This window comes from Phacochoerus africanus, chromosome 1 (assembly GCF_016906955.1).
Source record: "Phacochoerus africanus isolate WHEZ1 chromosome 1, ROS_Pafr_v1, whole genome shotgun sequence".
NCBI lineage: Eukaryota > Metazoa > Chordata > Mammalia > Artiodactyla > Suidae > Phacochoerus > Phacochoerus africanus.
Genome location: NC_062544.1, coordinates 97,473,232 through 97,498,484, shown reverse-complemented (window position 1 = coordinate 97,498,484; position 25,253 = coordinate 97,473,232). Strand labels below are relative to the sequence as shown.

General features: G+C 39.4%; 1 protein-coding gene across 1 annotated transcript in view; it reads left to right on the top strand.

Moving 5' to 3' along the window:
* GADL1 (glutamate decarboxylase like 1) overlaps positions 1-25,253 on the top strand; it is a 157,288-nt gene that overhangs the window by 6,686 nt on the left and 125,349 nt on the right. The window contains exons 2-4 of the mRNA XM_047769400.1: positions 17,322-17,494; positions 22,088-22,214; positions 25,158-25,248. Of these exons, the coding sequence (XP_047625356.1) occupies positions 17,322-17,494; positions 22,088-22,214; positions 25,158-25,248 (391 nt within the window). The remainder of the gene's footprint in view (positions 1-17,321; positions 17,495-22,087; positions 22,215-25,157; positions 25,249-25,253) is intronic.

Genomic DNA, 25,253 nt, shown 5'->3' with positions numbered 1-25,253 from the left:
ACCTTGTTATCATTTTATACTCTTGGAACTATCATCCAGATGAAAAAAGATAATTTGTCCTAAGAGCACACCTTTCCTTCCGCTAAGAAACCATTGCCCTGATTTTTGCATTTTTTAATAGTTTAACCAACTAAATGTACATTCCTAGACCTAACAATTTAGTCTTACTGATTTAAAAAATTGTAACTATTTTAATTTATAGATTTACTTTTCTGTCCTTTTTCTATTCAGATCATTTGTCTGTTAAATAACATGGGCCATTTGGTATATAGAATTCTCAGCAGTTTAGATTTTGCTGCTTTCTTGTTCATGGTTTAAAATTTTCCTCAAAGATTGACTTCCTTTGAACTACAGTTTCTGCCACCTTCGCTTTCCTCTTTCTTAGTTCTTTTGGCTAAGTTACACATCTTACTCTGATCCTTAAATTCTAGAAACATCCATTAAGTCACTTTATCTATTAAGTCATTTTATCTATTAAGATTTTTATTATTAGACAAAAAGCATTTTATTAAGTTTCTCCTGTGCAGCTCCTTAGTTCTTAAATTAACTTCATTAAGCATTATAATGAGTTGGTTAAAATATCAGCATTAACAGAAGTTTGGAAGTTGATTCTAACCCTCATGGATGACTTTGAGGGGTTCAAAATGTCAGCGGAGGAATTAACCACAGATATGCCGGAAATAACCAGAGAACTAGAATTAGAAGTCAAGATAGTACTGAATTGCTGCCATCTCATCATAAAACTTGAACAAATGAGAAGTTACTTCTTATAGATGAGCAAAGAAACTGGTTTATTGAGATGGAATGTATTCTTGGTGAAGATGATGTAAAGCTTGTTGAAAAAACAACAAAGTATTTTGAATAAATTTAGGTGTTAAAGCAGAGGCAGGGTTTGAGAGGATTGACTCCAACTTGGAAAGAAGTTCTCCTGTGGGTCAGATGCTATCAAACAGCTTAGCATAGTATAGAGAAATCATTTGTGAAAGGCAGAACCAATTGATGTGACAGACTTCACTGTTGTCTTATTTTAAGAAATTACCACATAAGCTCTGTTGTGGCTTAGTATTGTCACTATAGCGGGCTGGGTTGCTGCTATGTGGTAAGTTTGATTCCTGGCCCAGGAACATTTGCATGCCATGGGTGCAGCCAAAAAAAAAAAAAAAAGCAAGAAACTGCCACAGGCACTCCAGCCTTCAGCAATCACCACCCCTGGTCAGTCAACAGCCATCAATATCAAGTCAAGACCCTCCACCACCAAAAAGATTGACTTGCTGAAGACTCAGATGATGGTTAGTATTTTTAGGTAAGGTATATGTATTTTTTTAGACATAATACTGTTGTATGTATAAAAACCTTCAGTATAGGCTAAACTGACTTTTATACACACTGGGAAACCAAAAAATTAGTGATTCCTTTATTTGATATTCGCCTTATTGCAGTGGTCTGAAACAGAACATGAAATATCTCAGATGTATCCCTGCACTATATTTTCTCAGTTTACCTGAGTGTCATAAATGTAATAGTTTTTCAAATAACCTCTAATCAAATGAAATTGGCTGCTTTAGCCACTGTGTTTAAACCAACTGGCATTGCTTTGGGGTGTGCAGTTGTCAAAGAAAAATGTGTGTAAAGCTGGGTCTCAGGTCTGCTGATGAAATCTCAGTTCCAGGTTGAGAGGCTAAGTGGATAAGTTACCCATTTTTTAAAGAAGGAAAAGCAATGAATGTCAAATGTCAATCAGTACAGACAACTTATACAACTCAACAGCAAAAAAACCCAACAACCCTACTGAAAAATGGGCAAAAGACCTGAATAGACCTTTCTCCAAAAAAGATATAAGGATGGCCAGCAAGCACGTGGAAAAATGCTCAACATCACTAATTATTTGAGAAATGCAAATCAAAACTATAGTGAGGTACCACCTCACAACAGTCAGAATGGCCATCATTAACAAATCAACAAATAACAAATGCTGGAGAGGGTGTAGAGAAAAGGGACCCCTCCTACACTGTTGGTGGGATGTAAATTGGTACAACCACTATGGAAAACAGCATGGAGGCACCTAGAAAACTAAATGTAGAACTACCATTGATCCAGCAGTTCTACTCTTGGGCATATATCTGGACAAAACTTTCCTTGGAAAAGGTACATGCACTTATATAGTCATTGAAGCACTATTCACAATAGCCAAGACATGGAAACAACCTAAATGTCCATCGACAGATGAATGGATTCAGAAGATGTATATATACACAGTGGAATACTACTCAGCCATAAAGTAGAACAAAATAATGCCATTTGCAGCAACATGGATGGAACTAGAGACTCTCATAGTAAGTGAAGTAAGTCAGAAAAAGACAAATACCATATGATATCACTTATATCTGGAATCTGATATACGGCACAGATGAACCTTTCTTCAGAAAAGAGACTTTTGAGGTTGCCAAGGAGAAGGAGGAGGGAGTGGGATGGGCTGGGAGTCTCAGGTTAATAGATGAAAAGTATTGCATTTGGAGTGGGTAAGCAGTGAGATCTTGCTGTATAGCACAGGGAACTCTATCTAATCACTTATGTTGCAACATGATGGAGCATAATGTGAGAAAAAGAATATATGTATATATGTGTGTGTGTGACTGGGTCACTTTGCTGTACAGTAAAAATTGACCGAACACTGTAAACCAACTGTTATGGAAAAAAATAAAAATCTTAAAGTCTATCAATTATAATTTGAAGCCAAAGTATTCCTTCATTGATTCATTCCTACAGAATCAGTTTAAGTAAAACAGTATAAAGAAGCTTTGAGATAAAACAGGCCCACCTGCTCATCCTCTCCATCAGTTCCTCCCCTGAGCAACTACCATGGAGGGCCCAAAACATTATAGGAATTCACTGTTTCTCCTCAATTATCAGTGGGGACCACTTTTAGAAATGCTAGAATGTGACTTATGTCAGTTACATGAATGAGAATTTAACTGAAAAAAGGGCTTTGGCCATAGAATCATTGACTCTTAGAGTGGCAATTTGTCTTTAAAGCATCTTTTAACTGAAAGCATCCTTTCACCAGAGAGGTTAAGGTACTACTTGCAGCCACAGAAGTTTTTTGGGGCTAGAGCTGGGGCTAGGACTCCTTCACCCTAAATTCCAGAGTGTGTCAGAGCAAATAATTAAATGTGAGAAATTAACCCTGCAAAATACTGATTAAATCAGAGTTGGATTTATATTCGTTTCCACCAGCGTCTGTGGTATCTTTGTGCAGTGCTAAGAATTTTGGTATCCAGGAGCTTCTTAGTGGGAAATTTTGCTGAATAACTATTTAAATTACTTGATGTCACCAGTCCATTGTAAAATATTAAAATCTGTTTTGGTAATTTAGTGGTAGCAGTGACAAATCTTAAATTTCCACACTCTAATTTTTCCCTCTTAAATATGTTGCTAAATTTCTCCTTTGTTTGATTTTCTTAGCTGATAAGACTATTCCCAGTTCAACACTCTGGATGCCATGTTGTTTGATCTTCTAATACTTGCTATCGACTTACAAAATCAGTAGAGACTTAGGTGGTATTTTATGACACATCTTATCTGTTCTTCTAGATGCTATGTGGGCCCAAAAATACATCCAGGGAACGTATTTTCCTCATATGCATTTTCCTTATTGTATATTCTGCTATGCCATCAGCTCAGTTTTATTTCAGTGCCTAATTTGTATGAAGCAATGATAGAGGAGAAAGAAAATCTATGAAAAATTGAATTTCCTAATATTCATCAGTGGCCTTATTTTTCAAGTTGATGGCACAACAAAAGAGAATTTTAGAAAGTAATTGTGGAACATACATATGATGACAGTTTTGCCCAGAAGTGTTCAATACAATATGTCAGCTTAGCAGTTAATTGTTCTTTTATTGTTTCACCTGTGTTAGTCCAACCTCCCTGGTGAGAGTGTCTGCATGGTTTAGTACAAAGAGTAGAGACATTGCAATCAATCATAGTTTAAATATCAGCTCTGCTATTTGCTATACCAGCTATGTGACCTCCATAAAGTTAATTAACCTCCTTGATCTTCATTTCCATATTTGTAGAACTAAGAATGATGCTTGTCTCATAAAGTGTTATGAAGATTTGTGCAAAAACATGTAATGTCAATACCTAGTACAGTGTTTATCTGGTCCATAGGCATTCAGAAAATTGCAGCATCTGTTTTGTTTTGATTTGTTTTTTCCAGAAGCAGATTGTGAGTCAAGGATTGGAACAGAAGTAGTACCTTTGGAAAGTGGTCCCAGGGAGATCAACAGAGAATATCGTATAAAGCAAGTTATCACTGTGGGTAACTAAAGCTTACTCCAAGTGTATTTGGGAGTATCAGTTAAGTATACACACCTCAGAGTTATCCCATATGAAGGACAAGAGCTCTGGGTGTTTACACATTAATTTCTCTCAGTTGTAGGTTGAGGGATGCTGATATGGGTACTCATTTTTCAGAGCTTCAGGTTTGCTGTGTGTGTGGGCAGAATAGAAAGGCCATAGGCAAAAGGTAAAGTTGTTAGCACTTGGGAATCAGATAACTTTCACATAGAAGAAATACCTGAAGAACCACCCCACCCTACTTTTGTTAACTGTGAATACATTTCCTTACTGAAGAACTTTTTGTTTTCCTGGATCCCTATCCCGTGGTGGGTAGAAGACATCTCATACCAGCTCATGAGAATGTCAAGTATTCAGAAATGTTGTAAGCCAATTTGTAAACTATTGGTATCTTGAAATTAGCTTGATATTTGTAAGCCTTGGAGGTCTTCATACTATAGCAATAGGCAAATACTATCAATCAGGATCTTTTTTCTTTCAGAAGCAATTTTAGCAGCATACCACTGCCCCTATCCTTTTTCTCCCAGTAGATGGAGAATAGGAATTGCATGCATAGGCTTGGGAATCAGATCTTAGGTCAGATCTTACCTCTGACATCTTTAGCTGTGAAGTCATGGGAAATTTACCTAATTTCTGTGAGCCTCAGTGTCCTTGTCTGTAAAATGGGGAGACAAATAATTTACACAGCTGTAATGAAGATTAAATGCAGCACAAAGATGACATGCAGATTTGTGAATCATTGCATATTTTTGGAATAAACCTACCTAAAGAGACAAAATACCTATACTCTGAAAACTATAAGATGCTGTTGAAAGAAATCAAAGATTGCACAAACAGATCAAAAGATATACCAAGATATACCAATCTTGGATTGGAAGAATCAATATTGTCAAAATGACTATACTACTGAAGACAATCGACAGATTCAGTGCACTCCCTGTCAAATAGCTGAGGACAGTCTTCACAGAACTAGAACAGAATATTTTAAAATGTGTATGAAAATACAAAAGACCCCAAATAGCCAGAGCAATATTGAAAAAGAAAAACGGAAGTGGAAGAATCAAGCTCCCTGACTTCAGACAATACTACAAAGCCACAGTTATCAAAACAATGTGGTACTGGCACAAAAACAGAAATATAGATCAATGGAACAGAATAGAAAGCCCAGAAATAAACCCAAGCACCTATGGTCAACAAATCGAGGACAAAGGAGATAAGAACATACAGCGAAAGAAAGATAGTCTCTTCAATAAATGGTTCTGGGAAAACAAAATCTACATATAAAAGAATGAAGTTGGAACACTCTCTAACACCATACACAAAAATAAACTCAAAATGGAGTAAAGATCTAAATGTAAGGCCAGATACTATAAAACTCCTAGTGGAAAACATAGGTAAATCACAGCAACATCTTGTTTGATCCACCTCCTAAAACAATGACAAAAAGACAAAAATAAACCAATGGGACCTAATTAAATGCAAAAGCCTTTGCACAGCAAAGGAAACCATTTAAAAACAAAAACAAAAAGTCAACCCACAGAATAGGAGAAAATCTTTGCAAATGATGAAACAGATAACTCATACAACTCAACAACAAAAAAACAAACAACCCAATTGAAAAATGGGCAGAAGACCTAACTAGACTAATAGATGGCCAGTAGGCACATGAAAAAAATGCTCAACATCATTAATTATTTGAGAAATGCAAATAGAAACAACAGTGAGGTGCCCCCTTATACAGGTCAGAATGGCCATCATTAACAAGTCTACAAATAACAATTGCTGGAGAGGGTGTAGAGAAAAGGGAACCCTCCTTCACTGTTGGTGGAAATGTAAATTGGTACAACCACTATGGAAACAGTATGGGGGTACCTCAGAAAACTAAATAGAGAACTACCATATGATCCATCAGTCCCACTTCTGAACATATATCCAGACAAAACATTCATTCAAAAAGATATATGTGGCCCTATGTTCATCGCAGCACTATTCATGAGCCAAGGCATAGAAATAACTTCAATGACCATCAACAGATGAAGGGTACATATATACAATGGAATACTACTTAGCTGTAAAAGGACAAACAATGCCATTTGTAGCAACATGGATGGAACTAGAGACTCTCATACTAAGTGAAATAAGTCAGAAAGAGAAAGACAATTACCATATGATAGCACTTATATCTGGAATCTAATAGACAATCCTATCTAAAAAACAGAAAGAGATCATGGAATTAAAGCTTATGTAATTGTGGGAGGAGCTGTGAAAAGTCTATTCCACAAGGGGGAGTTGAAATTCAGAAAAGTCACTAACCAGCCCTCCTGAAGCACCCCCACTAAGTTAGAGCTTGTACAGGAATCCGTGAATGCAGGTATACACAGTTGCCAAAGTGTGACTGTAAAAAAGCTGAAGAAACAAACCTGTTTCTCTGTGTAATTTCCATCTCAGGGAGTCAAGTACCAAGCATCCAGATGAAAAGGGAAGAGAGCGAGGCCTCAGAGACTGTCAGAGAGGCTGGGATGCTTCTTCACTTCTGTCAGAGATCAGAGCCAAGATCCACGAAGAGTAATGGGCTAGGAAACCTCCCCAGAGGGCAGAATCAGACCCATTAATTACGTGCAATATCTGCCTTGCTAGATTACAGAACTGCTATGGATCAGTGCCTAGCCCTGTGCCTCTTATTCTTTCCTGGGTATGTCTGTGGTATTTATCCTGTCCTCACTATTGTATGTTTTGCTTGGGGGGGGGGTCTGATAACGTGTTTTAGTTAATGGGTTCCTGGACCAAGAGTAGATAACTTAACAGCCTTGTCTGTCTGTAGACCTGATACGAATCATTAGATCCCAGAATTGAAGTCTGTTTCTATAAGATTTGAGAAGGTTCTAGGTCTAGGGAAAGAGCTTATTTTGCGGTTCAGAGAACTATGAATAATTTGTAGTCAGAGGGTAGGCTCTGATGGATTGCAAAGATGGCTTCAAATTCTTTTCTTCCTAGGACACATACCATTTGGCAATGTGCTGTTGCCTTCTGTCAACAGGTGAGCTTTTCCTCCTATATCTTTGAATATGATTTTCTTTGTGACTTGCTTTGACCAAAAGAGTATGGCTAAAGTTAAAGAAAAAGCAAGTTGTGTGATGTCCTATCTGAGCTCTCAAGAAGCTTCGCAGCTTTTGCCTTCACTGTCTTTGAACTTGCCATAATCTTCTAAGGAAGATCAGTCTAATCTCTTGGATGATGAAATCCCACAAGGAGAGAGAAGTCTGGCTAATTCAGTCTTCTCAGCTCTGAGCTCAGCTCCATACCAACAAACAAGTTGATGCAGTTGTGTGAGCCCAGGCAAGACCAGTAAAATTACCCAGTCATGCCACAGAATCACAAGAAATAATACATTCTTGTTTTAAGCTACTAAGTTTTTATGTCATTTATCACAACTATAGATAACATATCCATCCTCCCAGTAAGTTATTTTTCCTGCTTAACTTAAGCAGTGGGTTTTAGTTGTTTGTATCTTCATGGGGTTGTTGTGTGGGATAAATGTGATACTGCTTGTAAAGGACTTATCAAAACCTGGCACATAGGAAATGGTAAATAAATGGTAGTTATTATTATGTGAAATATGTTCTAATTGTTTATGAGGGGGCATTTAGCCCTTAGAGGATTTGGTAGACCTATAGAAGGGGTCAAACAATGTGTTTGCCACTAAATCACAGTTCATTCAAATTCAAAATGAGGACATTAACTAAATTGTCTGTAATTGCTTGTCAAGTTCTAAGATCCCATGGTCCTGCACAAAATTGGCCCAAATCCAACCTTGGCACATATTCTAGATGGATCTAAACTCATGCCTCATTGGGTCTCAGCTGTGGAATAGCCCATGCCAGTGTCTTTATGGTCTGTTATGCTTCTGTGAGAGCTTCATTTATCAACATAAGAATAGCGATGAGATGTGTGGGCATGCTGCACATCTCTTATATTTGCCACTTTAGAGGTACCAACTACAATATAGTTTATGTGACTGTGTTGGCTCCTAGGTAGGTTAAGCTTCAGGGAGTATTTTCTCTGATTTTATGTGGAGGTGAGGCTGATTCTGTGTAGCATAATGGATCAGGAGGAAGATGCTAGTGGTAGCCTCACCCTCTTTTCTACTTTCCTGAGCAATTTATCTCTGAGCCCAAATTTGCATACCCCCGTTAGCAATGCATTTGCCCTGCAAGTCAGAGTCCTCCCTCCCTAGAAGGCAGCTTTCTGGGGAGGTCTTATTGCCATTCTAAGCAGCTTTTTTCAGTATATTCTTTCCAGTGCCATGTAATAAACTCCATAAAGAGGTTTTGAAAAGTGTAGTTCTCTGCATTTGAGGGTGGCCACATGTGAGTGTCACAACACTTGTGAGAATAATTGCCCACCACTGACCAAGAAGATGATCTTTCAAGGGCCTATGCAGGGAGGCAGACCCCAGGGCACAGATGAGAATCACATCAGAGTTAATCAGCACATCATGCAAATGAGGCACCCATTTATAGCATTTATTTAAATTTTCATTTAAATTGCTGGCTAAGTGGAATCATTTAGAATCCCGTAGTCAACACTTGAGCAAATTGGTTTTAAAACTATATATTAAATTGCAGCACATTGCAATTTAATACATAGTTCCAAGATAATTGCTTATTGCTTTAGGAGTACAAAATATGTGTCCAAATAGTTGAGAGTGGTTGATAAGACACAAGAAGCAATATCTTCTTATTTCCCTTCTTTGGGAAAAAGATAGAATGTGGTCGTTATGAACATGATGTCTGAATTCAGGCTGCCTAGCTTTGAGTTCTGGCTCTGCCACTTTAAACTCTCTTTATCTCTCTGGCCTTAGTTTTCCTATCTGAAAAATTGAGTTAATAAAGATAATTATTATGAGAATTAAATGAGTAACCCATATAAGGTACCTAGCTCAGATGTCATCCATTGCAAATACCTGGTAAATGTAACTATTATTATTTTCTAAGTACAATTATGTTTTTGTTTCCTTTTGTCATACTGCTACTAGAAAAGCTGTAAGAAAAGATAAAATCACACAGGTGACTGACATATTTCTTTTTGGCTGTTGTAGCCCCTTTGTTAGGATGGTACTCTACCTACTGTCCACAAATGTCTTATTATCTTATATATTTTCAGCACCTAACTCCACAAAGGGACTTTGAGAACCTCAAGGAGATGATCCAGTTCCTGTCTGGGGAAGGGTGGTTCCATTGGGATGCTGTCTACACTAAAAATTCCCTAGGCATACAAGCAAACTCAAAATGGGCATTCTCCTTAGCCTTAAATCTCAGAAAACACAGGAGTCACTGATAAAACAACAAATCAAATCTAATTTTTCACAAATTTATGTAGGTAAGAAGCTAGACGAAGAGTCAGAGAGGGCTCAAAGGCAAAATGACAGAGGAGGGATGCCAGTAGGAACCGTGACACTGGGGGCAGTGGGTGATGAAGGAGAGGGCAGTTATGGGGCATCTGGCTACCAGGGACCGTGTTACCCCTCATGCAGTGGTTCCTGCTGAACCAGAGGAAAGCACATCACCCATTGCCATGTTCTCCAGCCTGGGGCTGACATTTACTGTATGCTACACTAATCCAGTTTTCTCATGGAGCCTGGCTGCCTTCAAGTCCTTGTGAGCTGAAGTTGTACCCATCAGAGAAGTTCATAAGGTGGGAATGGGGGATGGTAAGTAGGGGTGGTTTTGAGAGCTTCCTATCAATATGACACGCTAAGGCTTACCATGTCGGAATATAGAGCTTATCATGTAATGTTAACTCAAGCAATATGAGTAGATGTCTTAGGAAATCCAACTCTCCTGGAACCATCAGAAGCTTACCCAATTTCTGGCCTAGTGCTCAGTGAAAGGAAAACGTTTTTGAAGTTAAAAGTAAGTAAATAGGGCTTATGGTGCACCAGGCACTTATTGGCCATTGGCAGGGCACTGACAGCTCTTTGGGGGGGAGGGGCGCTCTTTCAGAGACTTTCTTCTAAGAAACTTGTCCTCTCAGAGGTGAATGGTGTTTGTGGACCCAGCTCTTTCGTTAAAGGGCATGTATTGATATTTCCACAGAATCTGAATCATTTGGCATCCCAGGATGCTAAGACAACGGGATCTCATAAAATAAGACTGGGAGTGATGGAGACAGGTCACCTCCCAGAAATGTTCTGTGTTTATCCATGCTTTGCAAGAGAAGATCTGGTGTATAGATGCACAAAATGACTTTTCCCTAACTTTTTCTATTACCTTTCATCCAAAGATCATTTTAGAACATTTTCTAGAGGATAGAAAAGCTGTCCTATCCATGAACAGTAGTATGTCTCATTCGAAAGACATGAAATTCCTGACTCCAAATTTAAAGTAACACTATTGTGATAGGTGAAAATTCAAAATAAATATATCCCCCACCCCGTCCTGTGTGTTATCTAGTCATGTTCTCCCTGTCCCTGGCCTGAATTATTGCCATCTTATCTCCCCAAATTCAACTCTTAATTTCCTACCTGAACTTGACACCAGTAACCACTTCATCTTCCTAAAGCATTCTTCTTATCCCACCAGAAACTCTCAAATGGTTCCCTGTTGCCTACCAAGTAACACCTAAATTCCTCAGTCTCTATTCAAGTTCTTGCCAAGATCATTGCCCATGCTGCCTCTCAGCAGTCATTTCTTCCATTTAGAGACCCTGCCCCTTGGACAAACAGGAGTTCTTGAAGTTTCCTGGAGACACAAACACAGACTTTTCTGCCTAGTTGAGGCTGATTTTTGGCTATGGACTTCTTCTCAACTCTGTTTTTCTACCCCCAGCCTCCTAGATATTCTCTTTCAAGACTTTTAGCAACTTGAGAGCAGAGACTCTGTATTACTTATTTCTTTATCCCCAGCCACTAGGCTGGGTGCATGATACTTGGTAGGCCCTTGTTAATTTATTAATTAATACTATCCTCTTTCCCCAGGTTTTGCTTCTCATGTCTATCTTGGACTGGCCTACTGGGCTTTCCAGGTCCTGACCCTCAGATCTCCCTGGGTTCTTAGTATCTTTGGCACAAGTTTTCTGAAGAATTCCTTGGCCTCCAAACCAGATGCCTGGATTCACTTTTGCCCCATTGTTCCTCTTTCTATTCTTTGGAAGCAAGCATTATTTCCTAGTGCTGATTTGCTCTTAACAAATAAAAGCTTTTGTGTGGGAAGCTTGGCTCTTACTGGCAGACTTTCTGATAAACACCTAAGGCTATTAATTCCAACCTTAACCTGGGCCAACAGTGTGATGTGGGTATTGGAAGAGTCCATACAGACCACCCATAGTAATGGTCCCCCTTGCTGTGTTCTATGCTATGCTCCTGGCACTTGGCTCTGAAGCTTGCATGCATAGCCCCAGTCAACCCTTCCAGTGACTCAGAGCAGTAGGTGTGGCTATTTTCTCCATTGGACACATAAGAAATCTGGATTACGTGGAAGTTAAGTAATGTGGGTAAGGTCACAGCAGCACACTTAGAAATGGGTCCAGGAACTGACTGGTTTCAAAGCTTAAGTATGAAATCAACTAGGAAGTGAGTGGAAGCTTTATTAATGGAACCATGGCAACTAGAGAATGGGAAATACCAATTCACCGTATTTACAGCTGGTTAAGACCACACCTGGTCTATGAATCATTTTATAAGATATAAATAAACTGATCCAGACTAATAACCATGGATTGTCAGATCCATGGAAGAAACTGGAGCAGTTTTAACTGGCACATAAGAGATTTAGGTGAGAGTTGATGAAGATCTTTCTGTGTTTGGTTAGAGTCCCGGGTCTTGTCTACCCATCTACTATCAAAGTCTGAAGAAAAAACACAAATGTACATTCAGAGTCACTGTTAAAGAGAATCTTTGTTACCATTCCAGTTGTCTGTCAATGGAGTTCTTACCTTAAGAATTGATGAGATTTTAAAATTATTATGTATTACTGCAGATATTTAAAGAGAAGGCAAGTCTTCGAATTCAGAAGTGTTTTCTGATACTTCAACTTCTTCTACAATCCTAAGCCTTAACCCTGAATATCTACAGTGTTGCGTTCAAAACATTTTCGTGGCATCCTTCTCATGGCACTTGACTCCCATCATCATCTATCACATTATTCAAACTCCGAGGCCCTAAGTTACGGAGGACAGAAACTGAGTCTAACTCATCTTTCTGTCATTATTAATTCCATAATGTTGTCTTGCAAACTGTAGATGCCCACAGAGCAGAATCTTGTTGCTCCTTCCTAGAACTTTAATATATTGTTTACTCCAGTTTCACTACTTACCAGCTCTGTGACCTGGGACAAGCCATTTAAACCCTTTGTGTCTCAGCTGCCTCAGCTATAAAATTGAGTAACAATTTAATTTGTGACAATTAAATTTTCTAAATCTATAAAATTTTTAGAACATGTCTTGTACTCCTATAAATTTTCAGCACTTAACTCCCCAAAGGGACTTTGAGAACCTCAAGGAGATGACTCAATTCCTGTCTTTAGTCTCTAGCCTGCTCTGTGGCACATGCTATGTGAATAATACATAGTTGTTAAAATTAATACATAATTATTAAAGATGAGAGGGAAGCCAGACAACCAAAGATATTAGATTTTTTTTTAATTTTGCTTTATGTCTTAGGGCCACACCCACGGCATATGGAGGTTCCCAGCCTAAGGGTAGAATCAGAGCTATAGCTGATGACCTATGCCACAGCTACAGCAATGCAGGATCTGAGCCACATCTGCGATCTACATCACAGGTCACAGTAATACTGGATCCTTAGCCCACTGAGCAAGGCTAGCGATTGAACCCACAACCTCATGGTTACTAGTTGGACTCATTTCTGCTGCGCCACAATGGGAACTCCAGATTTTGAAAGGGTCTTAAAGGTTTACCAGATCAGTGGTCCCTAAAACAGTTTCATTTTAGTCTGTTTCAGTACTGTTAGTCTAAGTCAGTGCATCCAGCACAGCAGTTTCCTTGAATTGTCTCCTATTTTATAGATGAGGAAACTGAGGCACAGGGATGATGTATTTATCAGGATCAGAGAACCTAGGAGACTCGAACTCACCAGGTCTCCTAATATCTCAGCCACTGGGTTGGGGAGGGGATTTGGGGATTGTGTGAAAGAGTTAGATAAGATGACTTCCAAGATAATGATAAAGTCAGCTGGTCAGTCCTCAGATAGTTCTTGAATGCCTACTGATGCCATTGGCTGAGCTGTTTTCTGGCATATCAGAAAAATGAGACATGGATCCTTTCTTGAGTTTACAATCTGGTACAATAAATAAAACTTCTATGCAGATAACTGCAGCGCAAGGTGGAAAGTGATGAGGCGGGAAGTCTAGACAGCTGCTCACCCAGTGTGGTTCGGACTACTTGACTGCCATCTTCTGTCCTGAACTTTGTGCCAGGAAGTTCCACTCTCTTTACAAGGACAGTCCTTTCCCACTGTGGCCCCCTCTTCCTGCATTTCCACAGGGGATAACTGACCAGCCACTGGGTGTAGAGTTCATTATCCTGGGTACTTGATTACTCGGAGGTCTCCCTCTCTGCTGTCATAGCTTACTGCCACATATACATTACTCCTGTAAGTTTACGTATTTAATAAATAGTCTTGATTGCCTACTACTATTAGCTAATATTTATTGAATTAGCTAATATTTATAACATTTATTGAGTGCCCACAATGTACCGAACATTGTTTTAGCTCTTCATCTGTATTAATTAATTTAATCCTACGTCAATGAAAGAGGCCATGAATTAATCTCTTCAGTGTTTGAAGCTGAATTTATTGTTTGTTCATCCAGGCAGAGCTGTGCATCTCTTTCAACAAAACAGAAGTTGAGCTTATATAGAGGTTTGGAAAGTATGGAATTAAGGAATTGGTGGAAATTCAGAAGTCAGAGTGTTTTGGGATAGACTGGTTTTCACATTTGGAAGTATAGTTCCTGGAGTAAGATTTAACTGATGGACTAACTTTTGGAAGTCTGATGAGTACAAGAAAGGAAAGAAAAGGAAAGAGATGGAGAGTGGTCCTAGTGAAAAGAACAACATGGGGAGGAAGGTGAGAATCTCTTACATATAGTGATACAAACTATGGCAATGACAAACTCACTTTTGTCTCATTGATCCTGTTCCCCAGATGTGTCTTTTAGCCCCAACTTTCCCCACCCTAGCCCATGAATTGTGTTGTATATCTGCTTTATTTCTACCAAAGGTATCTCTTGCTTATTTAGGTATGGCAACCTGCAATGGCATCTCAGAGAAGAGGACATGATCACAGGCTGGTTGAAGGAACAAGGGAGGGCTTCTTTATTCCATAGCCACAAATGTTTATTGAACCCCTGCCAACTGCCAGTTATTTTCTGAGTGTTGTGAAACAGCCACAAGCTCTTGTTCTCATAGAGCTAAACCTCTGTTGCAGAGGCAGTACTTAAACCATTAAATTAATAAATATGTATCACATGTCACAGGGTTGGGTGAGGTAAAGCAGAGAAAGATGGTGGGGGAGGAAGTGAGTGCAATGTTAAATGGGGTCATCAGGGACACCTTGCTGAGAAGCTGGTGTTTAAGGAAAGAGTCTAAGATGGGTAAGGAGGCCAAAGTGGGCGGACTGTAGTGACCTTGGAGGGCAGTAGTAAGAGATGAGGTTTGAGGTCCAAAAGAGAATGGGGAAATGAACTCATTTAGAGTCTTAAGAGGTCATTATTAGGACTCTGACTTTAATTTGATAAGGGGACATGGAATGGTCTGAGTGAAGGAATTATCATGTGATCTGACTTATCTTTTCAAAGAAACATAGGAGCTTCTATGTTGAGAAAACCTCCACTGTATGTAGGGCAAGGGTGGCAGCTGGGGGTTATTAGGAGGGCTAACCCAGGTGTTTGATGGTGGTAAGGGAGAGGGTAATGAAGAGCAGACAGACTCTATATATATTCTTCATGGAACATTCCTCTCATTGAAAGGCTTCATTATTTATTGCTGTCAACCCAAGCAATTAGATGGAAGGTCTTGAGTGTGCATCCCAGAAGACTACCGCTTGACTGACCGTCTCCAGTCGGGTATCCAGAGGGTCTTTTCCCATCTGGGCAAATGTAGTGGAGAAAGAGGTACAGAATCACATCTGTAATAGAAATAAGACATATCTGTCAAGAAAAAACACATAATCTATACCCAATTCTTCATAGTTTTTCTTTTTGAGCAGTATTTTATCCTATATAATTGTATGAATTATAAGGATTTCTATAATTGATAGCTGTGGAGAAAGAGACAATTTTAATTTCTATTTCACTGCTATTCTGGTTGCAAGTGGGTGTTTGACATTTTTTAGTGTGTATGTGTATGCGCACATGCACGTGTGTGTGTGTGTGTGTGTGTGTGTGTAAGAGAAAGAGATTCCAAGAGAGCTGTGTAGTGGCTGCTATTCCCTGGGCAATAAAAACCTGAAATCCTACTAATGAGGTTAGCAAAAAATCAAACTTTCCTGTGTGCTCAATGATAGCAGTGCCTGCTGACATAACCAGGGTTCCCTGAATAATTGACCCCTTTTCCAATTTATTTTTAGGACCTAAAATTTGGGGGAGGAAAGTGCCTGTAGGTGTAGAGCATTTCCATCCAAAAGCTCAATTCCAGGGCTTCAGCATTTGGCCCTAAACCATGTTAAATGCATCCTTTCAAGTGAAAGATAAGTGGAAACGAAGGATGGAACTGAAGTTCATCGTGGGAACTCTGAATGGTTTACTCTTCAGTGTGAGGATAAAAGATTGATCTTTGCCACAGATTCTGTCTCTCTCAAATTGGAGAATCTTCCTGTGACATTTTTATCTGCCTTTGTGGATACCATTTGAGTTTGCCAGTCATAAAATTAAAGGGTTTATAAAAGCTCAGAATTTCACCAAAACATTTAACTTTGAGAAGTCGGACTCTAGGGCATAATAAATGTTAATACTGTTAGAACCCTCAGTAAGTATAAAAAATATTTAAACTACATACAGACCATCACCATATTTAACGTCTCTTTATAAAGTATAAGTGAGGTACTGTGGTGGCTGCAGTGCTGAATAATACTTTTAAAATTTGTTTCTGTAAATTTCCACGACTCAAGAAACATGTGCATTATACGGAGGAAAGAGATGGTGATTAGAAAAAGAACACAATCAAATCAGAACTCAAGCTGGATATTGGTTGAATTCTGGATTAAGTTGCCCAGAATTATTTTTGTGGAGGATTATTTCAGGTCAGCTGTAACCATTATTCTCAGATATAGATTTCCATGTTGACTTTTAACCTTTACTCACTGGCCGGCTGTTGTCCAGTCCTGAAAATGTTCTGATCCATCCTTCTGCCTTAACTGCAAGTTGGCAAAGTTTAAAAGTGTTAAATACAGGTTTACAGGAACCGTCACACTGCTCACATTCTTTCATCCTCCTTCCAGCAAGAAATGGTTGAGTGGGTTTAAGGAAGGGCTTTAAGAGACACCGCAGAGGGGCGTTTTATCACAGGCTTAAAATGTAAAAGTAAGAGAAGTGGCATGTTGCTATTGCTTCTTTAGGAATGACTTACGAAAGGGAGATATATGGTCATTCTTACATTACAGCAGAGTGTGTGCACATGAAATAGACCTCGGCTTGGGCTTACAAAGATCTTTTTGTACATGTATTTGAAAGGTGTTTGCATATGGAAGTAAAATGGGTTGAATTTCCATTGCTTGAGCTCCTCCATATTCCCTGATGCTAAACAACATACTGAAGAAATGGACAATGGAACTTTCTTTAACTCTACCATGCCATTGGGCATTGTAAAAGCTGTCAGCATCCATGTCTTAAATGTGTTAAAAGAAGATATGCCCTTTGAAGGTGGGATGGTGAGCCATTCCTCCTGCATTTTGCTCTGTGCTTTCATTGGATTATTTCTCACGCACAGTTTGATTGTGCTTCCAGGAGATATCAACCCACAAGAGATGGTCCCAAGCTGGAAGAATGCTGTTCTTGTGGATGGAGTTGTACTGAATGGCCCCACCATAGATGTAAAAGCAGGAGAAAAATTTGTTGAAGAGGCCTGTAGATTAATAATGGAAGAGGTGGTTTTGAAGGCTACAGACATTAATGAGAAGGTAAAGGGAAAACAAATCCCAAGAATGGGAAAGATGGGTTTTATCCAAATCTGGATGGGTAGATGTAAGGAAAACGGGAATCATGCTTTCATTACCTGTACACCTGTGTTTCAAGTGAATGCCCAGACACTAAAGTTCTTACCCACTCCCTGACCTCACCTCTGCCTCTTGATCCCCACCACATACCTGCTTTTCTTGGAGGGATGACTTTTACTTTGTCAGCCAGAATTTGTTGGGAGATTGGCTGAGATTCAGAGTTTAAGCAGGTCAGGTTGTGAAACAGAGGATGAAGCTTTCTGCCCCAGATAACAATATAGATCAGATACCAGATGATCTGATATCTGCACTCTCCAGAACACACTCTGCTTTCCATTTTCTTGTGTGTATTCTTTATGTTACTAGTGAAAACCAAGCAGAAGGTGGAAAAAGTATGAAAAGTTTTAAAATTTAAATGAGGGTTTTTACAAGGAGCTTGTCCAAGCTTAGACTGGAAATTTGGGGTTGTTAAGTCTGACTTCTGACTGGCACCAATTACTGGTTCTAGGTTTCAAATTCAGACTCAACTTCAGATGCAAATTCATATTGAAGTTACTGTTAATAACATCTATTCTTAAGAGTACTTACTGTGTGCCAAGTGAAGTTCTAAGAATTATTCCATGATTCATATTTGTGTCTATATCCATGTGTTCATAATTTAATCCTTAAAGACCCCTAAGGTGCAGGTACTATTTATTAACTTCATTTTAAAGATGAGGGAGAAAATGTGGCAAAAGAGGTCAAGCACCTTGCCCAAGAGCACATGCTAGCAAGTATCAGATCTGGCACTAACATCCAGGCAAGCTGGCTTCAGAGTCTGTGCTTTTAATTACTCTTCTTAAAATAGCTCTTAAAAATCAGGAAATTATCCTCACACTGATCACCTTTGCTGCTGAAATTGGAGTATCATCAAATGGATGTATAGTAGAGACTTTAATTCCACACTCATGTGGAAGCCCTGGGCCAGGGACTGAACCCAAGCCACAGCAGTGCCTCTAACCCCTACAGTGACAACACTGGATCCTTAACCTGCTACACCACAAGGGAACTCCTATTCCAATTTTATTAGTCAGAAATAAATGTCATCTAAAAAAAGACTTTGAATGTGAAGTGGTATTTATTCTGAATTTTTGGTAACATGCGTTTGGGAAAACGAATAAGATAGATTGAAATGACCCATGATCTTGGAATAAATTCAAGGCAAAAATCACTGAAGGTATTTCCTGATTATGTAATTACAATTGCATGTTTTCCTATCTTATCTGTACTTGGGAAATATTTTGGACCTGCTTTACTTTGGAGTACACTAGAATCTTGAATTTTTTTTTAAATTGGCCTTTATTCAGTCATTAAATACTAACTGAGTGTTAATGAAGGGTAAGACATTATACTCGGCCCTGGGGGATATAAAGAAAAATGAGATAAAGGCTCAGTTTTGAATAGAATTTGTAATCTGATCAGAAGAACAAGTTTTCATTGGGAAAGAGAGTAAGGGGTCCCAATAAGAAGGTGATAAATCCTGTATGGGATTAGGGCAGACTTTGGGGGGTTTCATGCAGGATTGGGCACCTTGAACTTTGATGCAGTCTGAAGGTGAAGTCAGGTTTTGATGGGCAGAGAGAAGTTGTCCCAGGCTTATTTAAGAGAGCGGAAGGTAAATGATGGAGAGATGGTAGTAATAGCACAAAGATTTAGTACACTAAGGGAACCCTTTGCCCAGGGAGAAAGGCTCACATAGGGAACTACTGGGAGGTAGGATGAGAAGGGCAGTGTTAAGAACCTGCCTTGTCAGTGAAGCAATTCCAAGTCCATTGCAATATAGTAGATGTGCATCCTTGTGAAGTTGGATTGAAAGTGAGGTTGGAGTTGGCAGAGGGATGTCAGGTTTCATGCCATTGACTTAACTACTTCCTTAAAGATTCAGCAAGGCCCCGATAAAAGGTAACTTGAGGATGGGATAGGTCCCCACCTTTAGTGAAATGACTACTTCTAATACCCTCTCTGGTAGATACTCTTTCTCAGCTGCTTTTTAAAAAATTGAGCTGTAATTATTATTATTACTGTTTGCAGTCAGAAAATTTACTCTGGTGTGCAGTTTTGTGAGTTTTGACAAGTCATGTAACATCAACACAATCAAGATACAGTATAGTTCTGTCACCCCAAAATTTCCTTTTGCCCCTCCATCATCAACCTCTCCCCTCCCCTCTAGCCCCTGGTGACCATGGATCTGTTTTATGTCCTTGCAGTTTTTGCCTTTTCCGAAGGTAAGGTAGATGGAATCGTATCCCAGGTCGCCTTTTGAGTCTGGCTGTTTTCTCTCAGCAAAATGCACCGGAGATTTATCCATGTTCCATGAGTCTTTAGCCTTCCTTTGGATGATCTTAGCCCATTTGATTGATTTCTGCCACAGAATAGCTCAGAGTTTGATTTCGTGCTTCTTAGGATTTGGTATTTCCCCCTGCCTTTCGCAATATCCCTCCTCGCTCCTGGTCTTTACTCCCTGATGACTCCCTGTCTCTCTCCTCCCCTCCACGGGGAAACTTTTTAAAGACTGTCAACACTGCCCTCCTCCCTCTACTTCCTCACCTCCCACATCCTCACTTCATGCAATCTGGCCTCCACCCCCACCTCCCTAAGTCAGATTCTTGCCAAGAACACCTCCTTGTTGATAAATCCCAGAAGCACTTCTCAGGCTTTGTCTAATTTGGCTTCTTAGAAGGATTTGACAGTGGTGACCATCTTTTCCTTAAAACAGTCTTTCTCCTTTGTCTTATACCAGCAGGATTTGACAGTGATAACCATCTCCTCCTTAAAGCAGCCTTCTTCCTTGTTTTTGTAGCACTAAACTCTCCGAGGATTTGCTCTGCCTCTCTGGCTTGTCCCCACCTCACAAGCCAGCTCCTCTCCCTTTGCACATTTCTTATGTGTTGGAGCTGCCCAGATGAGACCCCACACCTTCCCTTCTTCCTCTTGGTTTCCTCTGAGCTGTGTCACCTGTCTCACCTGGAACTCTGTTCTTGATCTTTCACAAGAGTTTCAGACCAACTGACAGCCCTCTTTTGTATGTCCTTAGACTAAATATGCCCCAAACTCATCATCCCCACTCCACCCCACCAACCATCAACCCATGTTCAAGCTGGAACCTCAGGATGACTTTTGGCTCATTCCTCTCCCTTATCCTGAATGTGTTACTGCTTTCTAAGTTCTATTGGTTGTAGATTTTAAATGTCTCCAGATATTTTTCATTCCTAAAACAGCCAGCCTTGTCCAAAGTACTTGGACAAGGTACTTCTCTTGCCTCCTTTATTATAGAAACCTCTTAATTCTAGTTTTACTTGGAATCTCCATATACAACCAAAGCTGCTATCTAAAACACAAGTATGATCATATTGTCCCACTGGATCATATTGTTCCATTGTGTCAGTGGTTTTTTTAGAGTCACATTCAAACTCTGTAACATGCCACATGAAGCCTTCACAATCTGAAACTCGTTTATCTCTTCATTCATTCATTCAACACATCTTTGTTGAAAATCTCTTTAAGGCAGGCACTCTGTTAATTACTTGAGTGCAGAGGGAAAACTGAAAGACATCTCTCCTCTCATGGAGATGGTGTAGGACATCATAAATGAATTACCCACCATACTAGAAAGTGACAGGTGCTATGGAATAAGGAGGAGAAGAAACAGGGGAAATTACTAAAGGTGGGGTAAAGCACAGCTTGTGACTCAGGATTGCTGCCATTGAGAAAGTAATATTTGAGAGGGGTTTTAGATAAAGTGAGGGAGTTAGCCATGAGGACATTTGTGGAGGGAAGCATTCCAGGCTGAGGGCAAGGATGCTAAGGTAAGAATATGCCTGGTACCTCTAAGGAACAGAAAGGAGGCCAGTATGGTAGGGCAGAGTCAACTGGGAGGAAAGCAGTGCTAGATGAGACTAGAGAAAAAACATCACCAGGGTAGTAGGTCATGCAGGATCATTTGTGGTCATTGGAAGGACTTGGAAGGAAATGAGGAGGAATCAGAGGAACTTGAGCCTAGGAATGACCATGACTTGGCCTGAAAAGGAGTGTTCTGGATTCTGGCTGCTGGGTTGAGAGTAGATTGTATGGGTCAGGGGGCAAGCAGAGCAACTGGCTCCAGTTTCACTTCTGCCCCTCCTCACTCTCTCAAGCCACAGCCAACCAACTTCATTCTTCAGGAGGGCCATGGCTGCCCTCATTTTTCAGCCTTGGTTGTCCTGTTCCTCCCACCTGGAAGGCCTTTTGCATGACCATACTTCCCTAATCTTCGCTTTGTTCACTCCACTCTTATTTTATGTAACAATTTAGATATAATTCCCTCCAGGAAATCTTCCCAAGTGTAAGACAGGTCCCTCCTTTGTTCCTTCAACATCTGCATTATAGCCAGAGCTCTGCCCACAGGGAACTCTGGTTGCACAGTTAAATCTCTCTCTCCCTTTCCTGGAAACTCATAGGGTAGGGTCCACGCTTCTGACATCCTCTCCAGCCCTGGCTTTAGTTGGTGCCCAGTTAACTGTGCCATTGTTGAATCTCCAGGTCTGTGAGTGGCAGCCTCCAGAACAGCTGAAACAACTCCTTGATTTGGAGCTCAGGGACACAGGAGAGCCACACAACCGGCTATTGGAACTCTGCCACGATGTCATACGCTACAGTGTCAAAACCAGTAAGAACTTTAACTTACCCCCTGGATCTGTACTTCAAACATGTTCTTACATTTTCTTAGGCATGTATTTATCTCATAGTAAAACCGAGTATGACCATGTTTATGAGATGAGAATCATCAATCAAAAATAGTGCTTCTGGAGTTCTCTGGTAGCTCAATGTGTTAAGGATCTGGCATTGTCACTGATGGGGTGTGGGTTCCATCCCTGGCCTGGGACCTTCTGCATGCTGTGGGTGGATCCAGAAAACAAACAAACAAAAACAAAAATAGTAGTTCTGATGTTTTGACTGTGATCCATTTAATCACTAATACAGATTTGTTGTCAAGGCTAAAGACAGGTTGATAGGAAAACTGATGGTATTAGTGGTCCTATATAAATATTATCTGCTCATTAGAAATTTCCATCCTCCATTTATAATCAAGACCATATATTATGACTGCTACTTATTGTTTCTTATGCAGGTCCAAACTGACAAATGATATTTTTTTCTTTTTATTATGATTTTCTATTTTTTTCCATTATAGCTGGTTTATAGTGTTCTGTCAGTTTTCTACTGTATAGCATGTTGACCCAGTTACACGTACATGTATACATTATTTTTTCTCACATTATCATGCTTCATCATAAGTGACCAGACATAGTTCCAGTGCTACACAGCAGGATCTCATTGCTAATCCATTCCAAAGGCAATAGTCTGCATCTGTTAATCCCAAGCACTCCATCCATCCCACTCCCTCCCTCCTCCTCCCCCTTGGCAACAAGTCTATTCTCTAAGTCCATGATTTTCTTTTCTGTGGAAAGGTTCATTTGTGCCATATATTAGAGTCCATATATAAGTGATATCATATGGTATTTGTCTTTCTCTTTCTGACTTACTTCACTCAGTATGAGAGTTTCTATAGAATTTGTTAAGGGATTTTATATCTCTTTTTTTTTGTCTTTTGGCCACATCTGTGGCACGTGGATGTTCCTGGGCTAGGGATCGATCCCACGCCACAGCGGTGACCCAAGCTGCTGCAGTGACAACACCAGATTTTTAAGCTACTGAGCCACAAGAGAACTCCAGGATTTTATATCTTGATCATCCAGAATATTCTCCCCAAGAGTTTGTCTTTACTATATATAGGAATCAGTTTACTTGGAAGGTACTGATTAACTCTTGGAAGTTGACACATACCCAATTCTTTTATCAAATCTAGCACGATAAAAAAAAATCTATTAGGAGGGTATAAGAAAGTGAATATATGATTAGTTTTTGCTATGATAGTTTCACAAAAATTCTTAACCACTGTGATTTGTAAATGCGGTAACATGATATTAATCTTGTGCACAAATACTATTCCAACTGACTGCTGATAACCTCTACACCCAGTGAACAAGTTTCAAAAGTAGGAGAATAACTTTCCAAAATATGCATTTCTCAGTATGCTGTAAAGGTAATCTAGTGCTTAAGACCATACAGTTATTATAATTTGTGAATTCTGACACTGAGCTAAATTTAGTGGAAAGAACATAATAAAATCCTGGCTAAAAATAATTGGTTTATATTCCCTTGGGAAAGTCTGGTGTATGTATCAAAAACCCAGTTAGCATTTCAAAAGCAGAGATACACATCTCATTATTATAGTGCATGTCAGAAGTGTAGAATGACATTTAATGCAGTAGATTTTTCAGTTTACTGGATATTTTCCATAATGTTACCATGGAAATCAATCATAAATTAACATGGAACTAAAAAAAAAATCTTATTAAAATCCTTGTAGCAATGTCTGGGTTCTTTTGCCAGATTAGAGGGAGTTTGCCATGATTTATATGAAAAGACATTTTCTTTTGAGACTTGTTTTTCACTGAACTAGTATAAAGAGGAAAAAAAAAACAAACCTGAAGCCAATGGTGTGAGTTGTAATGAGAGGTCACTAACTAAAATGGTTCCCAAATACCCAAATTTAGAAATAGGACTCCTGCCTCTTTGTTCTTTGTCATGCTGGGCTTCCTGTGATTGAGAATGTCAGGCAGCCATAAGCCTGGTGTTTGGTGTGAATATTCACACTGTGTAAAGCCAAGAACCTTTATGAGACCTTTCACAGGAGAGAAAAAATAGAAAGTTGGAACTGAAGTTTTTAAGTCTTAAAGGCAACTGCCTTTGAAGTACGTTGAATCAGAAAGTTTATATAAGTGGCACGATGAGTCACATCTTACTCTATCTTCATGATGCCAGTTGCACTATGAAAAATAGTCCAATCTGAAAAATTAAAAGGCCACTCACTGCCAGGAGCCTGAAGTGAACCCTGTTGGTGAGTAAAATGTGTTTAAATTTAGGGAACTTACCATCAGTACTTTTAGAGGGTAAAGGTAGCAGCAGGCTACAGACTGTTCAACTAATCCATTTTTCATGGTTCTGGCTTGGGTCTGGGTTGTATTAAAAAAAGGAACAGGGAAACTAAAGCTCTCAAAAGAATGCTCAAGTTTTGCTTAAAAACATATTGTTCAGTAGACAGAGCTATGAGATAGGTCTTCAACATTTGTTTCCCCTGCACATGATTAGATACTTCTTAAAAATTGAAGTACAGTTTACATTTAGTAAAGTGGGCATATCTTAGGAGCTCAGCTCAGTGAGATTGTGCATATCTGCATATCAGTGACCATCGCCTAGATCAAGATGTAGACCATTTCTGGCACTCCAGAGGCTCCCTTCAGCCCCTCCCTAATCAACATCTCCTTGTCAAAGGCACCAGGAATTCTAACATCTGTCTCCATGGGAAACAAATGTTTAATCAGCTTTTCCAGATATTGGATGTCATATGAGTGGAATTGTGCATTGTAAGCTCTTTGTATCCAGTTGCTTTCATTGTCTATAGGATTCACTTATGTTATTGCTCTATCAATAGTTTGATTTCTTTTTTTAATTGCTGTGTAGGTTAATATTCTATTTCAATTTACAGACCATCCAAGATTTTTCAACCAGCTATATGCTGGACTTGATTATTACTCCTTGGTGGCCAGATTTATGACAGAAGCATTAAACCCAAGTGTGTAAG